The 23,473-nt window shown below is 41.9% G+C and overlaps 1 protein-coding gene across 2 annotated transcripts; it reads left to right on the top strand.

The window, feature by feature from the left end:
• The first annotated feature begins 3,627 nt into the window (after nucleotides 1-3,627).
• LOC111846835 (MSL complex subunit 3-like) lies at nucleotides 3,628-15,977 on the top strand. 2 transcript variants are annotated; one of them, XM_023817467.2, is made up of 12 exons: nucleotides 3,628-3,751; nucleotides 3,924-4,113; nucleotides 5,097-5,197; nucleotides 5,685-5,779; nucleotides 6,451-6,573; nucleotides 6,705-6,862; nucleotides 7,743-7,904; nucleotides 9,412-9,635; nucleotides 10,045-10,151; nucleotides 10,299-10,398; nucleotides 10,625-10,709; nucleotides 12,833-15,977. In XM_023817467.2, coding segments are annotated over exons 2-12 (1,257 nt in total). In that variant the 5' UTR covers nucleotides 3,628-3,751; nucleotides 3,924-4,111; the 3' UTR covers nucleotides 12,933-15,977. The 2 variants fall into 2 exon arrangements, with proteins under 2 accessions (XP_023673235.1, XP_023673233.1); XM_023817465.2 differs by having other exon boundaries at nucleotides 10,042-10,151.
• Nucleotides 15,978-23,473: the final 7,496 nt, after the last annotated feature.

The following is a 23,473-nucleotide window of genomic DNA, read 5'->3' as shown; positions in this document are numbered from 1 at the left end:
GTGGGCCGGGTCCGGACCCAGAAGCTGTCCCATACGGACCCGGACCGATCGCCATAACATTAAGTCATTAATTAAAACCTGACGGGACGCTTCTATTTTAACCGGCGCAGCGTTTGTAGTCTTTTCGGTAATGGTTTAGCAGTAGAGCCGCCATTTCCCACGCCAATGAACGTCAAACACCTTTGATCGCCAAGCAAGACGTAGTTCGGCGTATGCAGCCCTTTGCGCTAATGTGCCGTTAGTGTTAATAGCAACGAAGCTGTTCCTAGCAGAGTGACTGGTCTGTTCTGAAATCGTAAAGCTGAACAGTTTTCAAATACAGTATGTATTATATAACATGTTGGATAAATAGACACAGTTTATTGTTGATTTCATGTTCGTTGAAGTTTCTGTTTTTTAACATATTTATAAAGTAATGTTATCTGTTATATAAATAAACTCAGGTGAAACAAAAAAATGTACGTTTTTATGGCTGCCAAATCTCAAGCATCTGGCATGACACGCTTTCAGACACGCTAGAAATCTTACGGCAAATCTATATTATTTCATTATAAAACCTAAAATTAGCTACGTCAAAAGTGTATTTACATGGTTAAATACAAAAGCAGACTATTTACAAGGTAAGAACTGTTACATGTGTTTGCAGACATCTCGAATTGAAAATCTCACTCCAGCCAACTGACCGAAGTTCTATGTCACGTGACAATAAATAGTCAAAACGTTTTTGAATTGTACTGAATTAATTTGATTTGACAGTCAGGTACTGATTACATGCAATGTTGATACAACTAATAGGCTACTTAAATGTAGATCACACTAAATAGTTAGACATTATCATCTTCCGGACCTTTGCTTCAAGAAGTTTTCTCTAACTGGACCTCTTTAAATTTTAGTTGAATACCCCTGCCTTAGAGGAATGTCTTATGAGAAGAGGTTAGCTGAGCTGAATCTGTTCAGCCTCAAGCCGAGGAGACTAAGTACATACGATCCAGGTACATAAGATTCTAACAGGTTTGTATGCTGTTCAACCAAATAATTACTTCAATATTAGTTTGAATACAAGAACATGGTGGAAATTAGTGGGAGAACATTTTAAACTAGATTTGAAAAAGCACTTTTACACTTACAGTGGTATGCAAAAGTTTGGGCACCGCTCGATAACACATTTTGGTAATTTTGTAATGGAAACACGTGCAGTCTTTGTAGGAAATGGAAAAAATGCACAATATTTTCACCAAACATTGATGCATAGTTACTTTTTATGTCATAAAATGAAAAAAGATAGAAAATAAAAACATTATTGTGGCACTCTGCAAAAGTTTGGGCACCCTACATAATCAGTACTTAGTAACACCTCCTCTGGCAGATATCACAGCTTGCAAACACTTTTTATAACCAGCTAAAAGTCTTTCAATTCTCGTACTTGGGATTTTCTCCCATTCTTCCTTTGAAAAGGCTTCTAGTTCTGGAATATTCTTTGGTCGTCTTGCATGCACAGCTCTTTAAAGATCTACCCGCAAATTTTCAATGATGTTTAAATCAGGGGACTGTGATGGGCATTCCAAAACCTTCAGCTTGCATCTCTTGAGGTAGTCCATGGTGGATTTCGAGGATGTTAATGGTCATTGTCTTGTTTTAGAAGCCATCCTCTTTTCAGCTTCAGCTTTTTTACAGATGGTGTGATGTTTGCTTCCAGAATTTGCCGGTATTTAGTGGAATCCATTCTTCCCTCCACCCGTGCAATGTTTCCTGTGCCACTGGCTGCAACACAACCCCAAAGCATGATAGATCCACCTCCATGCTTAATAGTTGGCAAGGTGTTCTTTTCATGAAATGCTGCTCCTTTTTTTCTCCAAACATGCCTTTGCTGATTGTGGCCAAATAGTTCAATTTTAACTTCATCAGTCCACAGCACTTGTTTCCAAAAAGCATCAGGCTTCTGTAGATGTTCTGTTGCATACTTCTGACGTTGGATTTTATGATGGGGACGCAGGTAAGGTTTTCTTCTGCTGACTCTTCCATGAAGGTCTTGTGGAACGGTGCACCACCACTCCTGACTCTGCTAAATGTTCATGCAGGTTTTTTGCAGTCAAATGGGGGTTTTGATTTGTCTTTCTGACCAGCATACGAGCAGCTCTCTCCGAGAGTTGTCTTGGTCTTCCAGATCTCATCTTGACCTCCACAGTTTCCCTGAACTTCCATCTCTTAATTACACTTCTCACTGTGGAAACTGCAAGCTGACAATGCTTTGCTATCTTCTTGTAGCCTTCTCCTCCATTGTGGGCATCAATAACTTTCATTTTCAGAGTCTTACACAGCTGCTTAGAGGAATCCATGGTTGTTGAGTGTCCACAAGTGTGTGCACAAGGTTTGAAGAGTCAGTGTATTTGTAAAGCTTTGAAATTGGCACCAGCTGACATTTACTAATGGCAGCTGTTGCCATGCATCAGATCTAATGAGCTGATTAAGGTCTGAAACCTTGTAAAAAGAATCTGAGACTTTGGAACTCGTAGGGTTTTGCACAGTGCCATAATAATGTTTTTATTTTTTATCTTTTTTCAATTTATTGACATAAAAAGTAACTATGCATCAATGTTTGGTGAATAATATTGTGCATTTTTTTCCATTTCCTACAGAGACTGTGTTTACATTTTTTCAATTTAAAAAATGACCAAAATATGTTATTTATTGAGGGGTGCCCAAACTTTTGCATGCCACTGTAAGTATGTAGTTACAGTATAGAATAGTCTTCCTGTTAGTGAAAGACCTTGGGTTCCTTTAAATCAGAACTAGATAAGATTTGTACAGGATTAAGCTATTAGTAGAATTCTCCCCAAACAAGCTTGATGGGTCAAATGTCCTCCTCTCTTTTGTAAAGTTCTTATGTTCTTCTTATGTTCTTCTTATGTTCTTCTTATGTTCTTATCTCGCTTGTTTTGACATTATTGCACTTACACCAGGCAGCAACTCTTACCACCTCTTCCATGTATAATGAAACGTTATTATTGTCAATGAGACCGACCAGTGTCATGTCATCTGCAAATTTGATTATATGATTGGAGCTGAACTTCACTGAGCAATCACAGATCAGCAGCGTAAAGAGCAGAGGGCTAAGAATGTAGGCCTGCGATGCTCCTATGCTCAGTGTGATGGTGTCAGAGATATAGGCCCAATGTGGACTGACTGAAGTATTTCTGTCAGAAAATGCAGGATCCAGTTAACAAGGGGGGTGTTCAGGCCCAGCTCCCTCAATTTACTGGACAGTTTCTGAGGAATTATAGTATCGTATAGTATAGTATAGTATCGTAGCGTTGGCGGTATTTGAATATCCCGGCATTCATGGAGACTTTTATATAGCCCAGTGCATGTCATGTAGCGTCTGCGTGATTTGAATATCCTGGCATTCTTGTGAGCCTTGTATATAGCCCTGTGCATGTCCTCTAAGTAGCGTTTGTAAGTATTTGTTAGTGAAATTACTTGTTTTCCAGAGTTGCGTGTACCATTACATGGGTCATATGTGTAATCCTAATGTGTTCTAGTGTTGTACTGTATAACTACCCTACCATATGTGAGCCTTCCTGTCTAGTGTATAACCTCCCTGTGCTTGTATGCCATGTTGCTTACTGCGTGGTCATTTTAAGGGCTGCATATAAAGAACAAGTTTGTTTGAAACCGTCTCCTCTCATTATTCTTTTTAAATTCCAAACACTTCCTTTTAAATCCACTGAGAATTTTAAGAAATGTTTCTGAGGTGCGTTTAATTCATTTAAATAATTTGTATAAAATGTATCATACTGCATACTGTCCATATAGAGTGGCCTAATTCGATTTTTTTCCGCTCTGGGGAAGTAAAAATGCAATACGCTGAGTTAATTGAATACTGAATTATTGTTCTCTTTTAATAAATCCCTTCTGATGTCAAGACTCCGGAGGTAGCGTCCACCACACAAGAAGAAACGGTGCATAAATCCCCGCAACAGCCTAATGCTCGCCGCTCCCACACCCTTTGTGATCCAGCCGGGATCGGTGGGCCGCTGAGGAGCGTCTCCTCCGGGATACACACGAAAAGCGCGTCTTGCCATGTAAACTGGCTCGCAAAGCTGTGGCTCGCATGTAAGTACGAACGGAAGGGGCTGTGCCCCCGGGTGCATTTGTGCGTGATAGCGTCTGTGTGTCTGGTATCGGCTTTATGAGCGGCTGTAAGCTGCAGTTAGCCTCGCTAATATGCGACATGTCCGCGTTTTCCCCTGCTTATGTATACATTTGTGAACGCATTAGGTTCCCTACTGATAGCGATACCACGTAAGCTGCCCCCTTTTTGATGGGAGCAAAGGGAGCGTCTGCCAGTTTCTGTTTTTATCCCAATTCGTGATTAAGCTGCAAAACCTTCTATTCTTCGATTGTAAGGCCCTTGGCAAATTGCTGCGGTCTGGTATACCAAGTTATACCAGAATATACTACCATTTAAAATGTGCCGATCGTGCAGAATTAGATCTCAGTATCAGTCTTAGTATCGCTGTATTTTATACACATCGCGTAACGCTTCTCAGTGAATTTACTCATCTGTACGTTGTAGCTCGTGCTTTAAATTTGTTAACGTTTTTCAATTTTTTTTTATATATATATATTTATATATATTAACGCGAAATTTACATTTGCTTCGTTTTAAATGGTCTCTTCAAGCCTGATAATGCGTAATCGTAGTTACACTAAAACCTTGCCCTTCAGTAATGAACGCAAATCCGTAATACTCCTATGTCATACCTTAAACCCACATATGTATATTGCATTTTATATTGTGTTTGCAGGCTTGTGCAAGACAGGTGACAGAATACGTTAGCTGGCATATATAAACCTCCACGAATACAGCGATCGTTAGGGTTCGCCAGATGAAGGCATAATTTTATAAATAACCTCGTGAAAACACACATGTCCCACGGCATGTCATAATTTTCACTCTGAAACAACGTTTCCTCGGTCCCGAAAGCATATGTAATTGATTGTTCACTGCTCCTCCGTGAAATGCATTATCGATCATGAACAGTGTTCAGTGTGAAGTGAACAGCACGGATAGCGGTTTCTGCCGTCCTGCACAGGAGGAGAAAGGGATGGAAGAAACGACGATGTCGTCTGTCCGGTGTTGAGTCTGTGTTGAAAAGCCCGCCCGGAGAGGAAAAGAAGGAGAGCAATGGTCCCCGTGAGTGAGCAGCGAGCAGCTGTCACCCAGCTTGTTATCAGCATAGATGTCTCTAGTGCGTCTGAGGGAGGTCTGTAATTTGAGTCATGGGTAGTCCAGGGCAGGTGGACTTGGCTTTTCAGTGAGAACTCCCATTTATCTGTCTGGCTCTTTCTCTCTCTCTCTCTCTCTCTCTCTCTCTCTCTCTCTAATCCATCTATGTATGACTGATGACCCATTTTGCGTCTGTAAACCATCCATCCATCAACATGTGTCCTTGCTACATTACCAGGAACATCCACATTCACCTGACTGCCCCTATTGATGCAGCCAGAACGCCCCACACACTCATAAACACAACCCGGACATGCTCCAGGGCACTCCACGTACATGTAAGCATAGCCAGGCACTCACTGGCAGACCAGCACGGCAGTCAGAACCTCCCCTGAAGCACCACTTTCTATTGTAAAAGTTTGTGAGACCATTTTCCCCCTTTTCATTTGTTTAGCTTTAATTTCATCTTCAGAAGACAGTAACGAGGACAACTCTGAGGACGTGGAATTAAAAAGTGAAGGCGACACATATGAGGAACTGGGTCAAATGGTAAAAGATCCTCTCAACACTGCAGTCTGCAGACATTTATTTTTTATTAATCACATTTCTGACAATTAAGTTACTTGGCCCCTCCCGCATAAATTGGTTACTAATTGAACTCTGGAAGGGTAATCATGGGCCTTGGTAGACGCAGAATCTTCTGGGACTCTTTACCATTATTAATAGTTAGAATGGACTCATTATTTTTGACTGAAAAGATACGGTACCTGCCTGTTTCAGAAGTAAATCAATGGCTAATTGAATCAACCTTTTTTTATAATTAAGACTGTGGTTGTATTTTATAGTTTTATAAATACAAAGATATATTTATCTTTATATATGTATATTTAAAGTACGTCTTATATTTTGGCATTCCTTGTTTTTTTTTAAGGCTGTCCTTTCTCTCAGTGAAAAATTGAAAAAGTCATATGCAATATTTTCTTCTTTTTGGTTCTGTTAACATTTTAAGGGAAAAAAAAGTCTTCAAAAATGTATTTGAGCATACAGATCATGCCCTCTTATGAGTTAATATGTATAACCAAAGTGTACTTACCTTAGTCTGATCAATTTATGAAGGATTGAAATATCACATGATATGATCAACACTCTTTTGACTAATGGTGATGCAGATCAGGGCAGAGCATAATGAGAGAAGTGACAGATACTTTTCTGTGGTCCAGAAGGAGGACCATGAGGGTAACTCCAAAAGGGAGAGCGAGGATCGGAGTATCAGCATCGAGATCCCCGAGGTGCTGAAGAGGAAGCTGGAGGATGACTGTTACTACATCAACAAGCGTAAGAAGGTACACCAGCGCCAAGCCAGAATGTGTCGCTGCTCTTTAGAGCTTCGATTACTCACCTTGCGTTCATGGGGAGTTGAAAACGGCCAGTGGTCTGCAGTGATGGCAGTGCAGTTTTGTGTGGCTGCTCGCAGTTGGTGAAGATCCCCTGCCAGATGAACATCATAAACATCCTGGAGTCATACGTGAAGCACTTCGCCATAAACGCTGCCTTGGCAGTCAACGAGAGGTTCCGGCACCAGAGCAGCACTCAGCCCAGCCTCAGCTCACACTACGTCCCTCCCGAGAAGAAGTAGGCCACCGCCCAACTGGAGGCGAGGCGGCGAAAGCGCCATGCTACTCCATACCCCTATATCGTTATTTAAACTTCATTATACCATGGTGCTGTTGAATTCTCAAATCTGATTGGTCAGAAGGATGTTGATTCATTTTCTATAACTGTGCACGTAGTGCCTGTCAGGCAAATCACAGTATTCAGGACACGATTGAAAAGAAAAAGGAACTAAACATAAATGTTTAATCATTGTTGGAAGAAAGGAGTTCTAATAAATTCATTTTCAATTTGTAAATGTGAAAATTATATCTTTAGGTACAAATGTATGGCAACAATGGTCTAAATGGGTTAATGCTCTGCAAGCTGTGATTTATAGGTTTTCAAACTCCACTTCGCATTAGGCGGTTCTTCGCCTCTGTAGCCATGCATTTAAAATCATATAATGCACATCTTATCATGCATTGACCATTATTATTATTATTATTATCATCCATCCATCCATCCATTTTCTGAAACCGCTTAATCCCAACTGGGGTCGCGGGGGGACCGGAGCCTATCCCGGGAACAATGGGTGCAGGCAGGAACCAACCCTGGGCAGGTGCCGACACACCGCAGGGCACACGCACTTACACGCACTCGCACACAACTACAATTTAAACACGCCAATCAACCTATCCTGCACGCTTTTGGACCGTGGGAGGAGGCCGGAGCCCCCAGCGAAAACCCACGCGAACGCGGGGAGAGCATGCAAACTTATTATTATTATTATGGATGATAATGATGATGATAATAATAAATTATTAGAATCTTGTTTTCTTTTTAGATTGTGTTTCTACTGCTGTACCATAGTTTACTTTCCCATAAAGGGATTTTACCCTCTCTATCTTTCCGTTCTCAGTGAGGAGCTTTGCAAAGAAATGGTGGACGGGCTGCGGGTCACCTTCGACTTCACCCTTCCCGTGATCCTCCTGTATCCATATGAGCATGCTCAGTTTAAGAAGGTCAGCTCGTCCAGGTTCTTTCTGCCCAGTCGGGACATCACTACGGCCAGCCTGAGCAGGTCAGTAAAGTCCCGTCGGAGAGAGACTGCGATGGCACTCTGCGGTTTATGTTTCGGGGTCTCGGTTCACACAGCCGCTACTCCTCGTCTGGTTTGTTTATAAATTAGGGGATTAAGTTTCAAGGACAGCAAGGAAGTGTTCTGAACAGAACATCTACACAGCTTCTGTAGCTCACAGCTGCAGTTCCTACATTGTTGTCCCAGGGTCAGTTTGGCTACAGTTTGGTTACAGAGGCTTAGCAATAAGATGGTAATCCCCTGTGAACTCAGATGTCTCACTAGCAGAGTGGTTCTCAACCAGGGGGCCGCAGCCCATTAGGGGGCCTCAGCAAGGATTGAGGTGAGGTGCACAATTTACTTGAAAAGCATAGAAAAAAGTATGACATTCCTATTGATATATTTTCAGAATGAGATATAGGATGACACAATACCATTTATATTGATATACATTTATTAGGCATTAAAATTAGGGCTTTACTGCAGTTTTTCACACTTGCTTTCTCAAAACAGTTAATGCATTTAGCACACTATGGTTTAGCTGCAAAAACCTGTAACCTACACAAAACAACTAACCGATGCCTCAAAAGCGAATAATTCCATCAATGAATTAGTCAGTGTTTTAACCATGAGAGTCAAAATGCTTAGATATGTCAAAATGTCAGTGTAAGTATGCTGCTGAAGCTCTACAGTTCCATTCCCACTTTCGATCATTGTTACTGACTGATCATTTTTAATTAGCAAACTGATACTACTTCAGGTCTAAGACACCAGTTTCAACATTGCAAGGCACTCGCATGCACATATGACCTGTTCAGGTCTCAACACACAGTACTGTAGTAAATCAAGTCTCACAGCACTTTATAACATAAAAACAGCAAAATGGTAATAAAACAACAACAAAAGGACAACAAAATCATGTACTGTGGGAACCAAAAACAGAGAAATGGTGTATTACTACTGCAATTTGTGAAATATATTTTTTTATAATTTTGACAGCTTTGTTAACTGTTTCGCATGGGGTGGCTCATATGATGATCGCATTCATATATAGTTTTGGGTGTAAAATTATTACAAAGGTAAACTACATAACCTGCTTTGATCAACAAAACTAAAGCAACTGAAAACTGTGCCAGATGATGGCAATTGGACAAAATCATTTGCATTGATGCACTAAATCATCTGGAAATTTCTATGACACAATGACAAATGATATTCTGCCGTGCAGAAGTGATGTTATGGTGTGGGGATTACAATTGTTGTTTTGCAAATGTTAATTGTCATTTGAAAAATGCTCCAAAGCAATTTAGAAAAACTGTAATATGGACATGATTCCACCTACAGGTCATACTGGTCATTGCCTGATTTAAAGTCAGTCACTTGGCTTTATGTTGAGAGATGGATAAAGAGGTCAGCTCATTCTAAGTCAGACTTACTCAAACAGGATAAGTTGCCCCCATGTGAATACCTGGGAATCTTCCTGGTTTCTCTTTCTCTCGTTGTACCGAAGGACATTGCGAGACTGTTCCCCCAGCTCCCCCAGCCCCCACACGTCCCCAGAAAGCCGCCCCCCTCTCAACCAGACCCCAACAGCAAAGCGTCGCCGTGCCGACCCAGACGTGTTGCAGTCCTTACGGCGTTCAGCGCGTCACCACGCACCGGGGGGGGACCGGGTGTCCGACAGCGGAGCCTCCCCACAGCCAAAAGCCAGGGCTCTCCTAGGCCTGGACAAGAGTATGCACTCGGCACCATCCATCCATCCATCCATCCATCCATCAACTATAGCAACTTTTTCAAATGATCCAATTCCACCTTTTATTTCCATGTCTACCTTGGGTAATTTATTAACAGACCTGTGATCCCACATTTATAATAGTTTAAATTACTCTTCATTGAGTTTTTCCAGTAGTTTTCCCTGTGGTCTGTGTGATTTGTGGCATGTGTAGTATGTGCTTAACTCTCCCAGTTCCTTTGGCTTAGATCCTGTTTATAGTCTGAGCTGCTGTGCTTCACACATGGTAGGGATTACAAGTAAATACCAAACTAAACGACCCCCAGATAAATCTCTGTACGCTAACGGAATGCTATGCTCTGGAGATACATTTGTTCAGTGCGTGACTGCCATGTTGTATTCCCCCAGAAGTCCCTGCCCATAGCGGCTCATCCTCTCCTGTAACAGCGCCCCCTAGGAAAGAGGGCAGCTGCGTGTTCGGTGGCTTGGAGGGTCGAGGGAACAGCGGCCTAAATGAGGTGTGATCTAAATGCCGGGTTCTGTCTATTACAAAGTCCAGTAAGCTTTACTTTGTTGAGCTTTTGTGTTAAAGGTACGGTACCCATAATTTCTCTGTGTCAACACATGAGCAGCTTCATGTTTCCACCCCATTGTGACTCCCGCAGGTCCTGAGCTGGAGGCTGACCCCCGATGACTACCCCAATAGGGACCGCCCCCCTCCCCCATCCTGCATGTACGGATCCCAGCATCTGCTTCGCCTCTTCGGTGAGCCGGCCTTTCCGTGAGAAATGGACCCAGTGTCCCCTCCAGCCACAGTTTTGGGAAGCATGCACGCTAAACTTTGCTCTCATTTTGTGCTTTAAAAATGATGGGAATTGTGCCATTTTTCCTTTCTGTAGGCCCAAAGTCGTCATCCGTCTTAGCATAACCAATGATACAAATCAGGTACTCAATTGAAAACATCTAAAGGTGCTTTGTTTATGTGGTGCAGTGAAGCTCCCAGAGATCTTGGGTAAGATGCACATTCCTGACAAGAACCTGAGGGCCCTGGTGAAGCATCTAGAGCTGTTCCTCAGGTACCTTCCTGTTCCTGCTTGCCATGACGTCCATTTGACCCTCCATTCACGTCTGCACACCCCATCCCCCCAAATCACCAAGGAAACAAAGGGTCTACCAGCTAAAATCTCATGGATGATTAGGTTTAATTGAAATATACTATTATTATTGGTATTGAGTTTATGAGACAAGATGCACAGTTAAACAGGGATTTTCAAATTCCACAAATGTCTATTTTCTATATAGTTTGCCTCCTTCTGTTTTATCTCAGTTTATAAAAAATAGGAAGATTGGGGCCAGGGTTATGCAAGCACTGTTATGAGAACTAATCTTTAAATCCTGTTCAGTGATCCACAGTTGGCATTATGTCCTGATTTTTTTTTTGCACAAAGTGTACTTTCCATCCAAAGCCACTAGTGGGCACTGAAGCACCATGATGCCTCAGTTATGCTTTCCCTGTATGTTCTCTAAATCCCTCCCCCATCCTTCAGCATCTCCCAGTGAGACATTTGCTGCTTCCAGGGGCGATTGCTGGGTGAAGCTGATTGGATGAGCGCTCTGTACTGAGTACATATCGTTATGAAGGGGTGATCTGGGTTAATCTCATCTCAGGGCCGCCTGCTTGTCTGTCTGCATGTCCTTATGCATGCATGAGTGACAAAGGCTTTTAACCCACCTCACCATAACTCTGAAATTAACAGGTAAATCAGTTATCCGTAGTAGTGTGTAACAGAGAGGTTCCTTAAAGTCCCTTCCTGTGGGTTCTGCCAGCCTGAAACGTTGCTTTGTTGCTCTGTTTTAAGCGTCCTTGGAGCAATCTGCTGCATTCAACAGCACGGCGATGGTACAATCGTCACTGCTGTGGTTAAGAGAATAATTATCTGTGTACAATTAAGAGCTAGAGAGGTTAGATGAGATGTAAAGATTTGGAAATGGTGAATACTAAGATGTGAGCAATTGTACAAAAATTGTACAGTAGTAAATAATAATCAAATAATAAGGTGCGTAGTACACAGTGATTTGCAAGTTCTTGCAAAAGATTGAAGTACAAAAAAAATGTAGTGTGCACATGTACCTGTGCGTATACACTCTTGCATATGTACCAAAGGTAAGCTTAAAGTGAGTGTAGTTCTAAGGTCAGAGAAATAACAGAGTTTATGGTAGGGATGTGCAAAATGTTCCGTGATTAGTATTTCAGCAGTTCAGTAGCCTGCTGGCTTGCAGGTAGAAACTGTCCCTGAACATGCTGGTGCAGGTCTGGATGCTCCTGTGCTGCCTGCCTGACAGCAGACGCGTGAGGAATCTGTGGCTGGGGTGGCTTCCCTCATCCCTGTGGAAAGAATCAGCCAGATCATCAGCGTATCCCCCAGGGGATTGGACTAATGTCAGACTGGCCTCTCCCCATCCCCCCATCCTGTATGCCTCAGAATGTTAAAGAGCAGACAGATTTGTACCAGAACAGAAAGAATCCATTAGTAATCGATCAATCACATGTACACTTACTTTTATACATATGTAGTGTTCAAAGACTGGGGATGGTAGATGGTACCTGAATGTGATATGGAATATAATGGAATATTCATATATAAACAGGATTCCCAGTGGCCAGTAGGGAATCTGGGGGAATACTTCTGTTGCCACTGATGGCCGCCGTGTTATGTTCTTACTATAAAGGAGGAGTGAGGCTTCAGGGTCACAGAGCCCTGTCAGGTACTGTCTGATCTCACCAAGCTGACCTAGCTTCCAGCTTGAAGACCTAAGCTGTGTTCTGTCTTATAAAATGTAGATGCTTACAGCTTTCCCACAACAGTCAAAGAAGATTTTTCCCCACCCTGCCATGAATCTACATGATTGTCTTGTGTCGTCTCTCTTGTGCTGTGGAATAGTACTTCATTAAGCTTGCAGCTTTTTCGGAATTTGCAGTGGATGCCTGGGTTTATGTGCGTGTATAGAATTAGCTATTTAGCTGCTACGTGCTTGAATATATTGAAATTGAACATGAACATTTAAATTTGTAGGGTACCCTTTCATTTTGTACCGCTTAAAGGGGGATTTTAAAATGTGCCTTAAGATAATTATAGAGCAAAGGAAACGGGACACGTGACTCTATTGTTGACCTTTGCTTGCTTGTCTGCCATCGCAGGTTTCTAGCAGAGTTCCATGAGGACTTCTTCCCTGAGTCTGCGTATGTGTCCATCTCCGAGGCACACTACAGTATGAAGCATCCACGGGCCTCCTATTGACGCTTCACTACAATCAGCTCCTGTGTCCTGCATCCCTCTCCCACTACCTGAGCCCTTCGGTTTTTCCGGCCAGGATTGATTGACTCGCATGTGTCCCAGGGTCACGATGGTGAAGAACACAGCCAGTTTCCTGGTTGTAGATATTCCATGTCCTCCTCCCAGCAGGGGTTGCTTGGTTCCTCATGTGTTCTTGTGGCTCTTCTGAGTTCTCTCGTTTATGATTTATAGTAATAAGACAAACAGTTACATTTTACATCTGTATTGCATTATAGATACCTTATAATGCTCGGTATAAGAATTAATAAAGCATTATAGCATCTTCTATTGACAGTCATAAGGCGTAATGTTTATTATAATACTTCATACACTCACCTAAAGGATTATTAGGAACACCATACTAATACGGTGTTTGACCCCCTTTCGCCTTCAGAACTGCCTTAATTCTACGTGGCATTGATTCAACAAGGTGCTGAAAGCATTCTTTAGAAATGTTGGCCCATATTGATAGGATAGCATCTTGCAGTTGATGGAGATTTGTGGGATGCACATCCAGGGCACGAAGCTCCCGTTCCACCACATCCCAAAGATGCTCTATTGGGTTGAGGTCTGGTGACTGTGGGGGCCATTGTAGTACAGTGAACTCATTGTCATGTTCAAGAAATCAATTTGAAATGATTCGAGCTTTGTGACATGGTGCATTATCCTGCTGGAAGTAGCCATCAGAGGATGGGTACATGGTGGTCATAAAGGGATGGACATGGTCAGAAACAATGCTCAGGTAGGCCGTGGCATTTAAACGATGCCCAATTGGCACTAAGGGGCCTAAAGTGTGCCAAGAAAACATCCCCCACACCATTACACCACCACCACCAGCCTGCACAGTGGTAACAAGGCATGATGGATCCATGTTCTCATTCTGTTTACGCCAAATTCTGACTCTACCATTTGAATGTCTCAACAGAAATCGAGACTCATCAGACCAGGCGACATTTTTCCAGTCTTCAACTGTCCAATTTTGGTGAGCTCGTGCAAATTGTAGCCTCTTTTTCCTATTTGTAGTGGAGATGAGTGGTACCCGGTGGGGTCTTCTGCTGTTGTAGCCCATCCGCCTCAAGGTTGTGCGTGTTGTGGCTTCACAAATGCTTTGCTGCATACCTCGGTTGTAACGAGTGGTTATTTCAGTCAAAGTTGCTTTTCTATGAGCTTGAATCAGTTGGCCCATTCTCCTCTGACCTCTAGCATCAACAAGGCATTTTCGCCCACAGGACTGCCACATACTGGATGTTTTTCCCTTTGCACACCATTCTTTGTAAACCCTAGAAATGATTGTGCGTGAAAATCCCAGTAACTGAGCAAATACTCAGACCGGCCCGTCTGGCACCAACAACCATGCCACGCTCAAAATTGCTTAAATCACCTTTCTTTCCCATTCTGACATTCAGTTTGGAGTTCAGGAGATTGTCTTGACCAGGACCACACCCCTAAATGCATTGAAGCAACTGCCATGTGATTGGTTGATTAGATAATTGCATTAATGAGAAATTGAACAGGTGTTTCTAATAATCCTTTAGGTGAGTGTATGGTCGAATGAAGTTCGAAGCTGTAATGCACTAGAAATACCTTAATAATGCATTATAATGGTCGGTATAAGAATTAAGGATGTTTTGTAGGGCTGCCAGAATTGGTCGATGTAGTTGATGATGTCGACATTGAAAATGCATCGACATCAATATTTTAAATCAACACATTCATTATTTTAATGAAATTACTTTTATGGTATCTAAAATGCTTCAGTTCATTATAATATGTTTTCCTTCAATATCACTATGTAATTATGGGAATAGTTCAAATTATCACAAAACAAAAATGAGGTTTTACACTGTGCAAAGTTTCAAAAGCAACTATGCGCTATGCACGAGCACCTGAAAAGAAAATAGGCGCATTTCTGGATGACGAGCCACCATAATAGGCAAAGTCGCCATAAATTGTCTATTCATGTTTATTAAATTACTCTCAGCACAGAGAGCATTTTAATATCTTTTCTTGTTGGAGCTGCTAAATACACTCATTATTAAAGCCACGAAGTTGCCTGCCTGCAACTGTTTGAGAAAATGTTTAGGGTAAAATCTGAGCTTATTCTACACTGATTGACAGTGCCAGTGTTTGTTGGGCTTGCGGGACCAGTGTTGTTATCGTGAATTAAAACTGGAACAAAAATGGACGCTAAATAAAAGAAAATAATTGTGAACTGGAATAAAAATGAAAACTATATTTACCAAAAAAAAAAACATGCCGGACATTAATCTGCAAATTACCGCCATACCACCGATGGCTTTCTTAACTTGTTTATCTACAGTATCTCCTCTTTTAAAAGATGTTGTGGCTGTTAAGCTGTCCCTTTCTTCACCTAGACTTCAGTGCTTATTGCTTGCGTGATATACCAGAACGTACAGTAGCACGTGGCGTGCTCCGATAACCGAATTTTTGGGCATCACAGTATGCTTCTTATCAATATTTTATGCATGCTATTAATCTGCTTATCGAACTATGGATGAATATAATGTTCGTACAGTATAGTGCCAAAATGCCGGTGTCCATTATCTAAAGCCCTGCAATGATAAACAGTTTGTTGTTGTCAAAATAAATTTAAATTAAACAGTCAATGTGATTTTCTGAAGGAAAATTGATCATTTAAATTTATCGAACAATTGGTAAAATAGTTGATAGATTAATCCATAGAAAAATAGTCGCAGCACTAATACTTTGTATTGCATTATTAGGTATTTATATTGTGTTATAGATGAGAGCTTCATAAAGCATTCATAATGCATAATAAACATGGCTATAATGTATTATACATTTTTATATAATATTTATAGCCATGTTTCTAATGTTTTATGAATGCATTATAATGAGTCTTACAGACATGGCATTTATAGAAAGTGTTACCTAGCAAACGACTTCTGGGTGCTGTATCCTGTTGTATATTAGCTTCAGTTTCTCTCTTGGGTTTCAGATGAGCTTCATTAAATATGTGTGGAATGATTTCATGTCAGTGGCATGGTTTTCACTGCAGGCCTCTTCTGTTCAACCCCATTTCCCATGGCTTGCGTTTTATTGTGATGATCTATTTGACTCACAATTCAGTGTTCACCATTTCATGACCAGTTAAGATAAGGTTTTTGCGATACTTTGATTAGCTAAATAATAAATTGGTTGTGGATATTGTCGGTCGTACACAATACACCGTTCCAATAACTTGAATGCAGCGGCAAGCAAAACATATACTGCAACAAATATGCTCTTAAGTACAGTCCCAGTTAAGCACTCAGACCGATTTGCTGTTAAGTGGCTCCAATTTGATAATTTTACAGAGATTTTATAACAGTTAATTCCATTACTTCCTGTAAAAAGCCTTGATAAGGGCATCATTTTTAGTTATGTGCAATTTGGTTCTTAAAATAAATTTAATGAATGTTGTTTACCCATTTCATTTTGTTTACCGCTCTCATTTCTTAATAACTTAAAAAAAAATTAAACGATCATATCATGCCATGAAATTCCTCAGTCTTGATCATTTGTAATATTATATTTATCTAGCTGATGTTAACTTTCAACATTAAACTAAATGAGTACACAGATCAGAGACATCAGAGACAGTCATCGATATATAGACTAAGATGACACGTAGCAATCTAGGAAGTTTTATGTCGACCTTGTCAGGAGGGTAATGAGCTCATACTTATTGTCCCATCAAAAATTGTCCTTGATCCATGGGAGGCTTTGACTGAATGGATCTCCAATTGGGAAGTAACCTTCTGTAATCATGTTTCCTTATAGTATCATTAAATAAAGGGGCCATTTATGGGACTTGCCATTTCCTTGCTCCTTAACCACAAATTGCTACTTACTTTGTAAACATACATAATTTCCGGAATAATAATATGCTTAAAGGACAGACTTCGTGTAGTAATAATTTTGTGTTGATTGCATCACCCTTATTAATGGTCCAAGTAAACAAAGAAAGTCTGCAGACAGTAAAAAGAAAATGCATGCAGAACTGATGTCCTGCCTGGAGACTAGCAGAAGAGGCCTTTTTGGACGTATATCTGAGTAAGAGTTACTCCCATGATTAGACCTATAGGCTGGTGGTGTTGTTGGTTTGCTATGATTGATGTTCCATTACATTATCTGAAGGAGAGTTGCACTACAGCTTAGCCATGCCACATGCTGCCCATGTATCTCCAGGAGGTCAAGGTGCACTATTACCTTTCACTCGTTACTGTGTAAAATAGCCTTTAGAAGGTGCACAAGGTCAGTAAATACATGCAAGCCTAGGCTCACCCAGATTGACATCTGGACTCACCAATTCAGATTAATGAAAATAAATATTGTTTTATAAAACAATTCGTAATTTTAATTTTCACTAATTACACTGAATTACTCGAATTATGTATTAATAGTAATATTCAAAGCTTCCTCTCTTCGTTGACTGACATTACACTATCTCATGCCTATAAATGTGAGTTTCACACTGCTCGTATGCTCGTACAGTAGGTAGGACACAGCGGTGTGGCTGTAGGATTGTTGTGGTCACCATATTGTGAATATTGCAGCCTGTTTAAGAAAATGTGTGGTAATGAGCTTCACTCAGTCCCATCCAAATTTAATTCAGGCCGACCCATCGGCTGATTTCTGTATCCACCACTGTTGCTGTCTAGTGTTTCTTAACCTCAAAAGGCTTTTTTTCTTGTGATATAGTAGTGAAAAGATTACTCAGATCTGATATGTGACATATCAGACCGTACCCTGTGGCACAGTAGGCCTCAAATAACTCTGTGCTGTCGCTTCTGAGCTGTGTGGTGTGGAGCTCAGCCAGCACGCAGAACTGTAAAGGTATTTTCTGCAGTGTCCATGTATCGACCACAGTCTGGTTATCGAAAGGTCATCCTCCAGCGTCACGGCCAAAAGCAGCCATTAATCGACCATCTCAGCTGACACAAGATATTTGCTTCCCTCTGGCAAGTACTTCTGACTCCCCTCACATGGACTTTTTTTATGACTGAAAATACTAATTAAAAACCTACATATGAAGAGATTTGCGTTCAGATTTTTGCACCTCCAAGAATCACTCTTAAAAAGAGCGATTATATTCAAAAAGAACTGTCTCATTTTTCCTGTTAGGTTATAAATTACACATGGAACTTACATGCACTACTGCAATAATAATTTTTAAATATTTTGCTGGAAAAACACCTAGATCACCCCAGAGGTTTAAACTTCAGTGGTTTCTCACTGTAGTTCTAAACATAAAGAATAAATCCTCTTTCTTTAGTAAATTACCTACCATATATATATATATATATATATACACACACACACACACAGAGTCAAAGGCAGTTTAAGATGAAGTAGTAAAACAAGGAAATTAAAGTCAACTGGTTGCTACATTCAATAGTCTAATCAGATTTGCCTTTAAAATATGCTTTACAATATAATAATGAATGTGGAAAATTCAGCAGTATTATTTATGGGGCATTCAGTAGAAGGTTATAGTGTGGACAGGATTAAGCGCACAGGTAAGGGAGGTCATTTCCCATGCTCATTATTGCTTAGTTACAGCCGGCTGCCTCTTCAGGCTTAGACTCACTGTTGGGCCATGCTTAACCCATGTGGTAGCCTTATAGATACGAGCATCAATTAATCTACCCCTTCTTATGGGAATGCATCCACTGTTTCCTGGAAACAATGGGGACAAGCTAAAACTAAGTAGCCATTCTCTGAAATCGTAATTTATCAAGCTAAATGAAAAACCAGAGTTAACGACACCCCCACTTCTGCTGACATCATGAGTACACTGTCCCCAAGGTACACACAGCATTTAATTAATGGTACAATGGGACAAAATCTCCAATGGTACGAAAATGTTCCTCAGAGTCCATTTCTATACCTTACATTTAAAAAAAAACACCAAGTACAATTACAATTATACCTTCAAATATAAATTGGAATTTTGTTTGACAATGTAGCAAATAGTAATCCGTGTATATACCAATGCTCATTAGCACTCTTCAGAAGGTATTGTTTCTTTTTTTTTTAATAATTTGGGACACATTATGAAATGAAATGACAGTCCTGGGTGCAGTAGCCAAACATAAGCAAAAGCCTGCTTATCTCATGGACAATCAAATCAGAAAAATGATTACATTAGTGATTAAGGGATAAAGTGAATCATGTGGCTGCAGGGAATTGCTGCATACCAACTTAATTAGATCCTATATGGATTCTATAATGAACGATTTTATTTACCTCATTTATCAGACACTTTCATCCAAAGCGATATACAGCAGAGAGTTACAATTTAGGCAAGCGCCTGGACCATACAACCTTTTTGTTGGGGTCACAATTCTCTACTTGTTGAGCTACAGCACAAGAGATGGAGACAGAGAACAGCCTTATAGGATTTTTATATTATTGAAATAAATATATCAAATATCAAACATCTGAAATAGATTCCTTTCAAAAATCTTGTGCTAAAAATGTTTGTTCTGAACAGCAATAAACATTGAAACATCCCAATCTCTGCATTCAATTTTACCCTGATTCTCCTGGTTTGCACTGCGAAGCTGTATAGTTGAATAGCATGTCACATGCATTGACCAAAAACTGAAGCAATTGTGGTTCAGTTTGGCGACAGGGAATTGCTGAGAAAAGCATGCAAATTCCAGGCTATGGTGCTGCAAAGTGAGCCGCTGTCCTGTGCTAAATTATGATGGGTTTCATAAATCGTAATAAAGAATTACATGACACAACATCATTTTGCAGAGAATGGGCCCTGATCAGTGACCTTACAAAATGCAGATCCAAGAGAGAGAAATCAAATAGACAGCTGCTGCTGCAGTGTTACACTTTGTGAAAAGCTTCTAGAACAAGAAGTTCCTAAATTCTCTGCTACTTGAAGTTTGTCACCCAAGGACTTCATGTCACTAGCAAAAAAGTGACATTTCTATGTGACTGTAAATAATTATTGTTCACTATTCCAGCATCTCCTCTACCACAGTTAAAATACAGACATTTAAAAAGCATATATCTCAGAAAAATGCTCTTATATTTGTGTATGTGTGTATGGGTGAGAGAGTGAGAATGACAGAGCAATAAAAGAGAGAATCAATTCTCACACAGCACTCCCTGATGTACTTTCAGTTTTCCTGGAAGAAATATGACTTGTCACCTAACTCTGCCATATTTTTTTTTTTTGAAAAAGAAGGAATAAATCTTTTCCTAGGGTTACAAAGAGTTATATTTGATTAGATTTTTCTAAATTGCTGATCATTTTTACACATATTACTTAATTAAGGAAGTTTAAGGCTGAGGCCTCGAAGGACACTACAGCCATGATTAACACTTAATTCAAAATCAAACCGCCCTCTGATGTCAGCTTCAGTGCTCTGTGAGAGATCATTGTTATTGTTTTCCTGCTGTTTCCCAGCGTTTGGCTCCGTGCAGATTCTCACCAGGACACCGTGAATGGAAGAGCATTTCTCTGTATTTTGGCTGCCTCATTACCATGCTGTTTTTCATGCAAATTAAGCAATGATAGCATTTTTCTATTGGCTTTTGCTCTTAGCATCCTTGTAGAGTCCCATTCCTTCAAATACCACACAAATAGAGCAGATGTCTGCCTCTGAACGTCATAGGGTTAATAATACTTGAAAGCTATTTCTCACATATCAGCTGTTTACACAGGATTAACTGCACTGAGTATATGACAAACCGAGGCCATCATATACTCCTGAAAAAGGTGTGATTGTGTCCCCCATTATGGGGTGTAACTAGCTGGTACCCCAGACAAAATTTAACCTAAACCTGTACTGTGAGTCTCCAGACTGAAAAACAGGTTCCAGTGCCACGTGTCTCTCGCTGAAACGGTTTCTGAAGGCCTGTGTTTACCCTACATCTGTCTGCTAGTACATGATGCACCGAAACCACACAAATACGCCCGCGTGTTAATGGGTCTCTCAGTGACATTTATAACAGAAATTACACACCATGAATAATGAAAGTACGAGTGAAGTCCCAGACTGTTCTCAGCTATTACCCAGTTTTCTCCTTTCTGGAAGTAATTTGTATTGATAAAATATCTTGTTGTAACCCCTGGGAGGACGCCATCTCCGGGCGAAGACCAGGTGCCAGTGGTTTTGAGTCGTATCATCACACTAAACATATATCTCTGATTCGGAAATGGGATGATGGTGAGAACTCAGGCAATTGAGATCTTAGACAAGCACATAATCAAGCACTTATGAAAGTGTCCCTGGTTTAGGAGTAAAGCTCAATGGTGTCAAATTGCTAGTGGGATGAACTCTGGAATATAACTGAATAAAAATGTATTGATCTCAGTCTGCACTTACTGCTAATTTCATCATTGGCCTGCCACTGGAATTGTGCTGTCTCTCACCCTCCCAGTCCTCCGATACACCAGTTTCTTTAGGAGGGACGTCAAATGTAAGAGTGAGATAGAAACAACCTGTAGTGTTAGGCTCTTTATCAGAAGATCATTGTAGGAATCTCTTTGCCTACTGAGTGTTACCCAGCATCTCTGAAAGTGCTCCTCTGAGAGACAGCATTACCATGTGGAACTAAAGTCTACTTCTGCATTTATATAACTATAATTAATGATTAGTGTAACAGATGTTGTTTCCCTACCAATGATTGATGCAATTGGCTTACAGTAACCTGCAAGTACTTAGACTATGTGTCCCCTAGATGTGCACAGCTCTCACTGGGCCACAGTAATCAGCACACGCTTCTTTGTATCATACTTATAGCATACTTGCATACAGGACCAGAGAATTAGAAAATGAGAAAATGAGAATATATTAAACTTGACCCAAATTCTAATGGGATCCTAATACACTCGTGCTAATCTGAATGCATGATGTTGCCATTTTGGGGTGACACTGTTGAAGCAGTGGTTAAAACTGCTGCCTCACACCTCTGAAACATGGGTTCAGGTCTCCACCAGGGTTCTATGTGTGTGGAGCTTGCATGTTCTTCCTGTGTCATGGTGGGGTTTTCTCTGGGTACTCAGATTTCCCTCCGCACAATCCAAATACATGCTGAGGTTAACTGGAGTTTCCCTGCGAGGGGTCGGTACCCTGCGAGGGGTCGGTGCCCTGTCCTGGGTCGGTGCCCTGCGAGGGATCGGTGCCCTGTCCTGGGTCGGTGCCCTGCGAGGGATCGGTGCCCTGCGAGGGGTCTGTGCCCTGTCCTGGGTCGGTGCCCTGTCCTGGGTCGGTGCCCTGCGAGGGGTCGGTACCCTGCGAGGGGTCGGTGCCCTGTCCTGGGTCGGTGCCCTGCGAGGGGTCGGTGCCCTGTCCTGGGTCGGTGCCCTGCGAGGGGTCGGTACCCTGCGAGGGGTCGGTGCCCTGCGAGGGATCGGTGCCCTGCGAGGGGTCTGTGCCCTGTCCTGGGTCGGTGCCCTGTCCTGGGTCGGTGCCCTGCGAGGGGTCGGTACCCTGCGAGGGGTCGGTGCCCTGTCCTGGGTCGGTGCCCTGCGAGGGGTCGGTGCCCTGTCCTGGGTCGGTGCCCTGCGAGGGGTCGGTACCCTGCGAGGGGTCGGTGCCCTGCGAGGGATCGGTGCCCTGTCCTGGGTCGGTGCCCTGCGAGGGGTCGGTACCTTGCGAGGGGTCGGTGCCCTGTCCTGGGTCGGTGCCCTGCGAGGGGTCGGTGCCCTGCGAGGGGTCGGTGCCCTGTCCTGGGTCGGTGCCCTGCGAGGGGTCGGTGCCCTGCGAGGGGTCGGTACCCTGCGAGGGGTCGGTGCCCTGTCCTGGGTCGGTGCCCTGCGAGGGGTCGGTACCCTGCGAGGGGTCGGTGCCCTGTCCTGGGTCGGTGCCCTGCGAGGGGTCGGTGCCCTGCGAGGGGTCGGTGCCCTGTCCTGGGTCGGTGCCCTGTCCTGGGTCGGTGCCCTAATATATATAATGCATCCTATATAGCATCCAAACATTTCCTTTCTGCAGGAAAAGTTAGGTGATCTATCAGCCCACAATGGAGAGCAGGGCTTCTTGTTGAATACAGGCTGAACTGTCTAGGCCCCAACACTGTGACCTCAGCTGCTTTCCACAAGAATATTGATTTTTTTTTTTACTTCTGCATTATGGGTAAATTGCTTATTACTTTCAATCCAAGCCTCCCAGAGCGGATGAGAGATGGTCTGTGGACATGAGTGTTGCTATCAGGTATCTGAAATGTGACACCCAGAATCTTATTGTCTGTCGTTTAGTGCTACGGTGAAGTTAAGTGTTCTCTTCACGTGTCTCAGATAGAAACGGCACCAAAGTTGGAGAGACAGTTTTCTGCCTTCTGTGATTTGACGAGTCAGTGTGGATTGACCAGTTGTGGCTATGCTATATCATTTTGTGGTTTGTATTAAACTGGTCTTTTTTGATCTGCAATTAAGCTTGTTTGTGGAGTCCTTTAAGTAATTTAATCTCAGTAATGTCCACAGTTAATTTGCGAGTGTGTGGATTATGTTTATGTAT

The sequence above is a fragment of the Paramormyrops kingsleyae genome, chromosome 1 (assembly GCF_048594095.1).
Source record: "Paramormyrops kingsleyae isolate MSU_618 chromosome 1, PKINGS_0.4, whole genome shotgun sequence".
NCBI lineage: Eukaryota > Metazoa > Chordata > Actinopteri > Osteoglossiformes > Mormyridae > Paramormyrops > Paramormyrops kingsleyae.
The sequence above is the reverse complement of the archived record's forward strand: the minus strand, read 5'-3'. Positions and strand labels throughout refer to the sequence as shown.

Excerpts from the sequence above, each read along its gene's own strand:
- LOC111846835 (XM_023817465.2), top strand. Across the intron at positions 6,863-7,742 it reads TACGTCCCTCCCGAGAAGAA|TGAGGAGCTTTGCAAAGAAA; the intron begins GTAGGCCACCGC and ends TTCCGTTCTCAG. Across the intron at positions 10,710-12,832 it reads CATCTAGAGCTGTTCCTCAG|GTTTCTAGCAGAGTTCCATG; the intron begins GTACCTTCCTGT and ends CTGCCATCGCAG.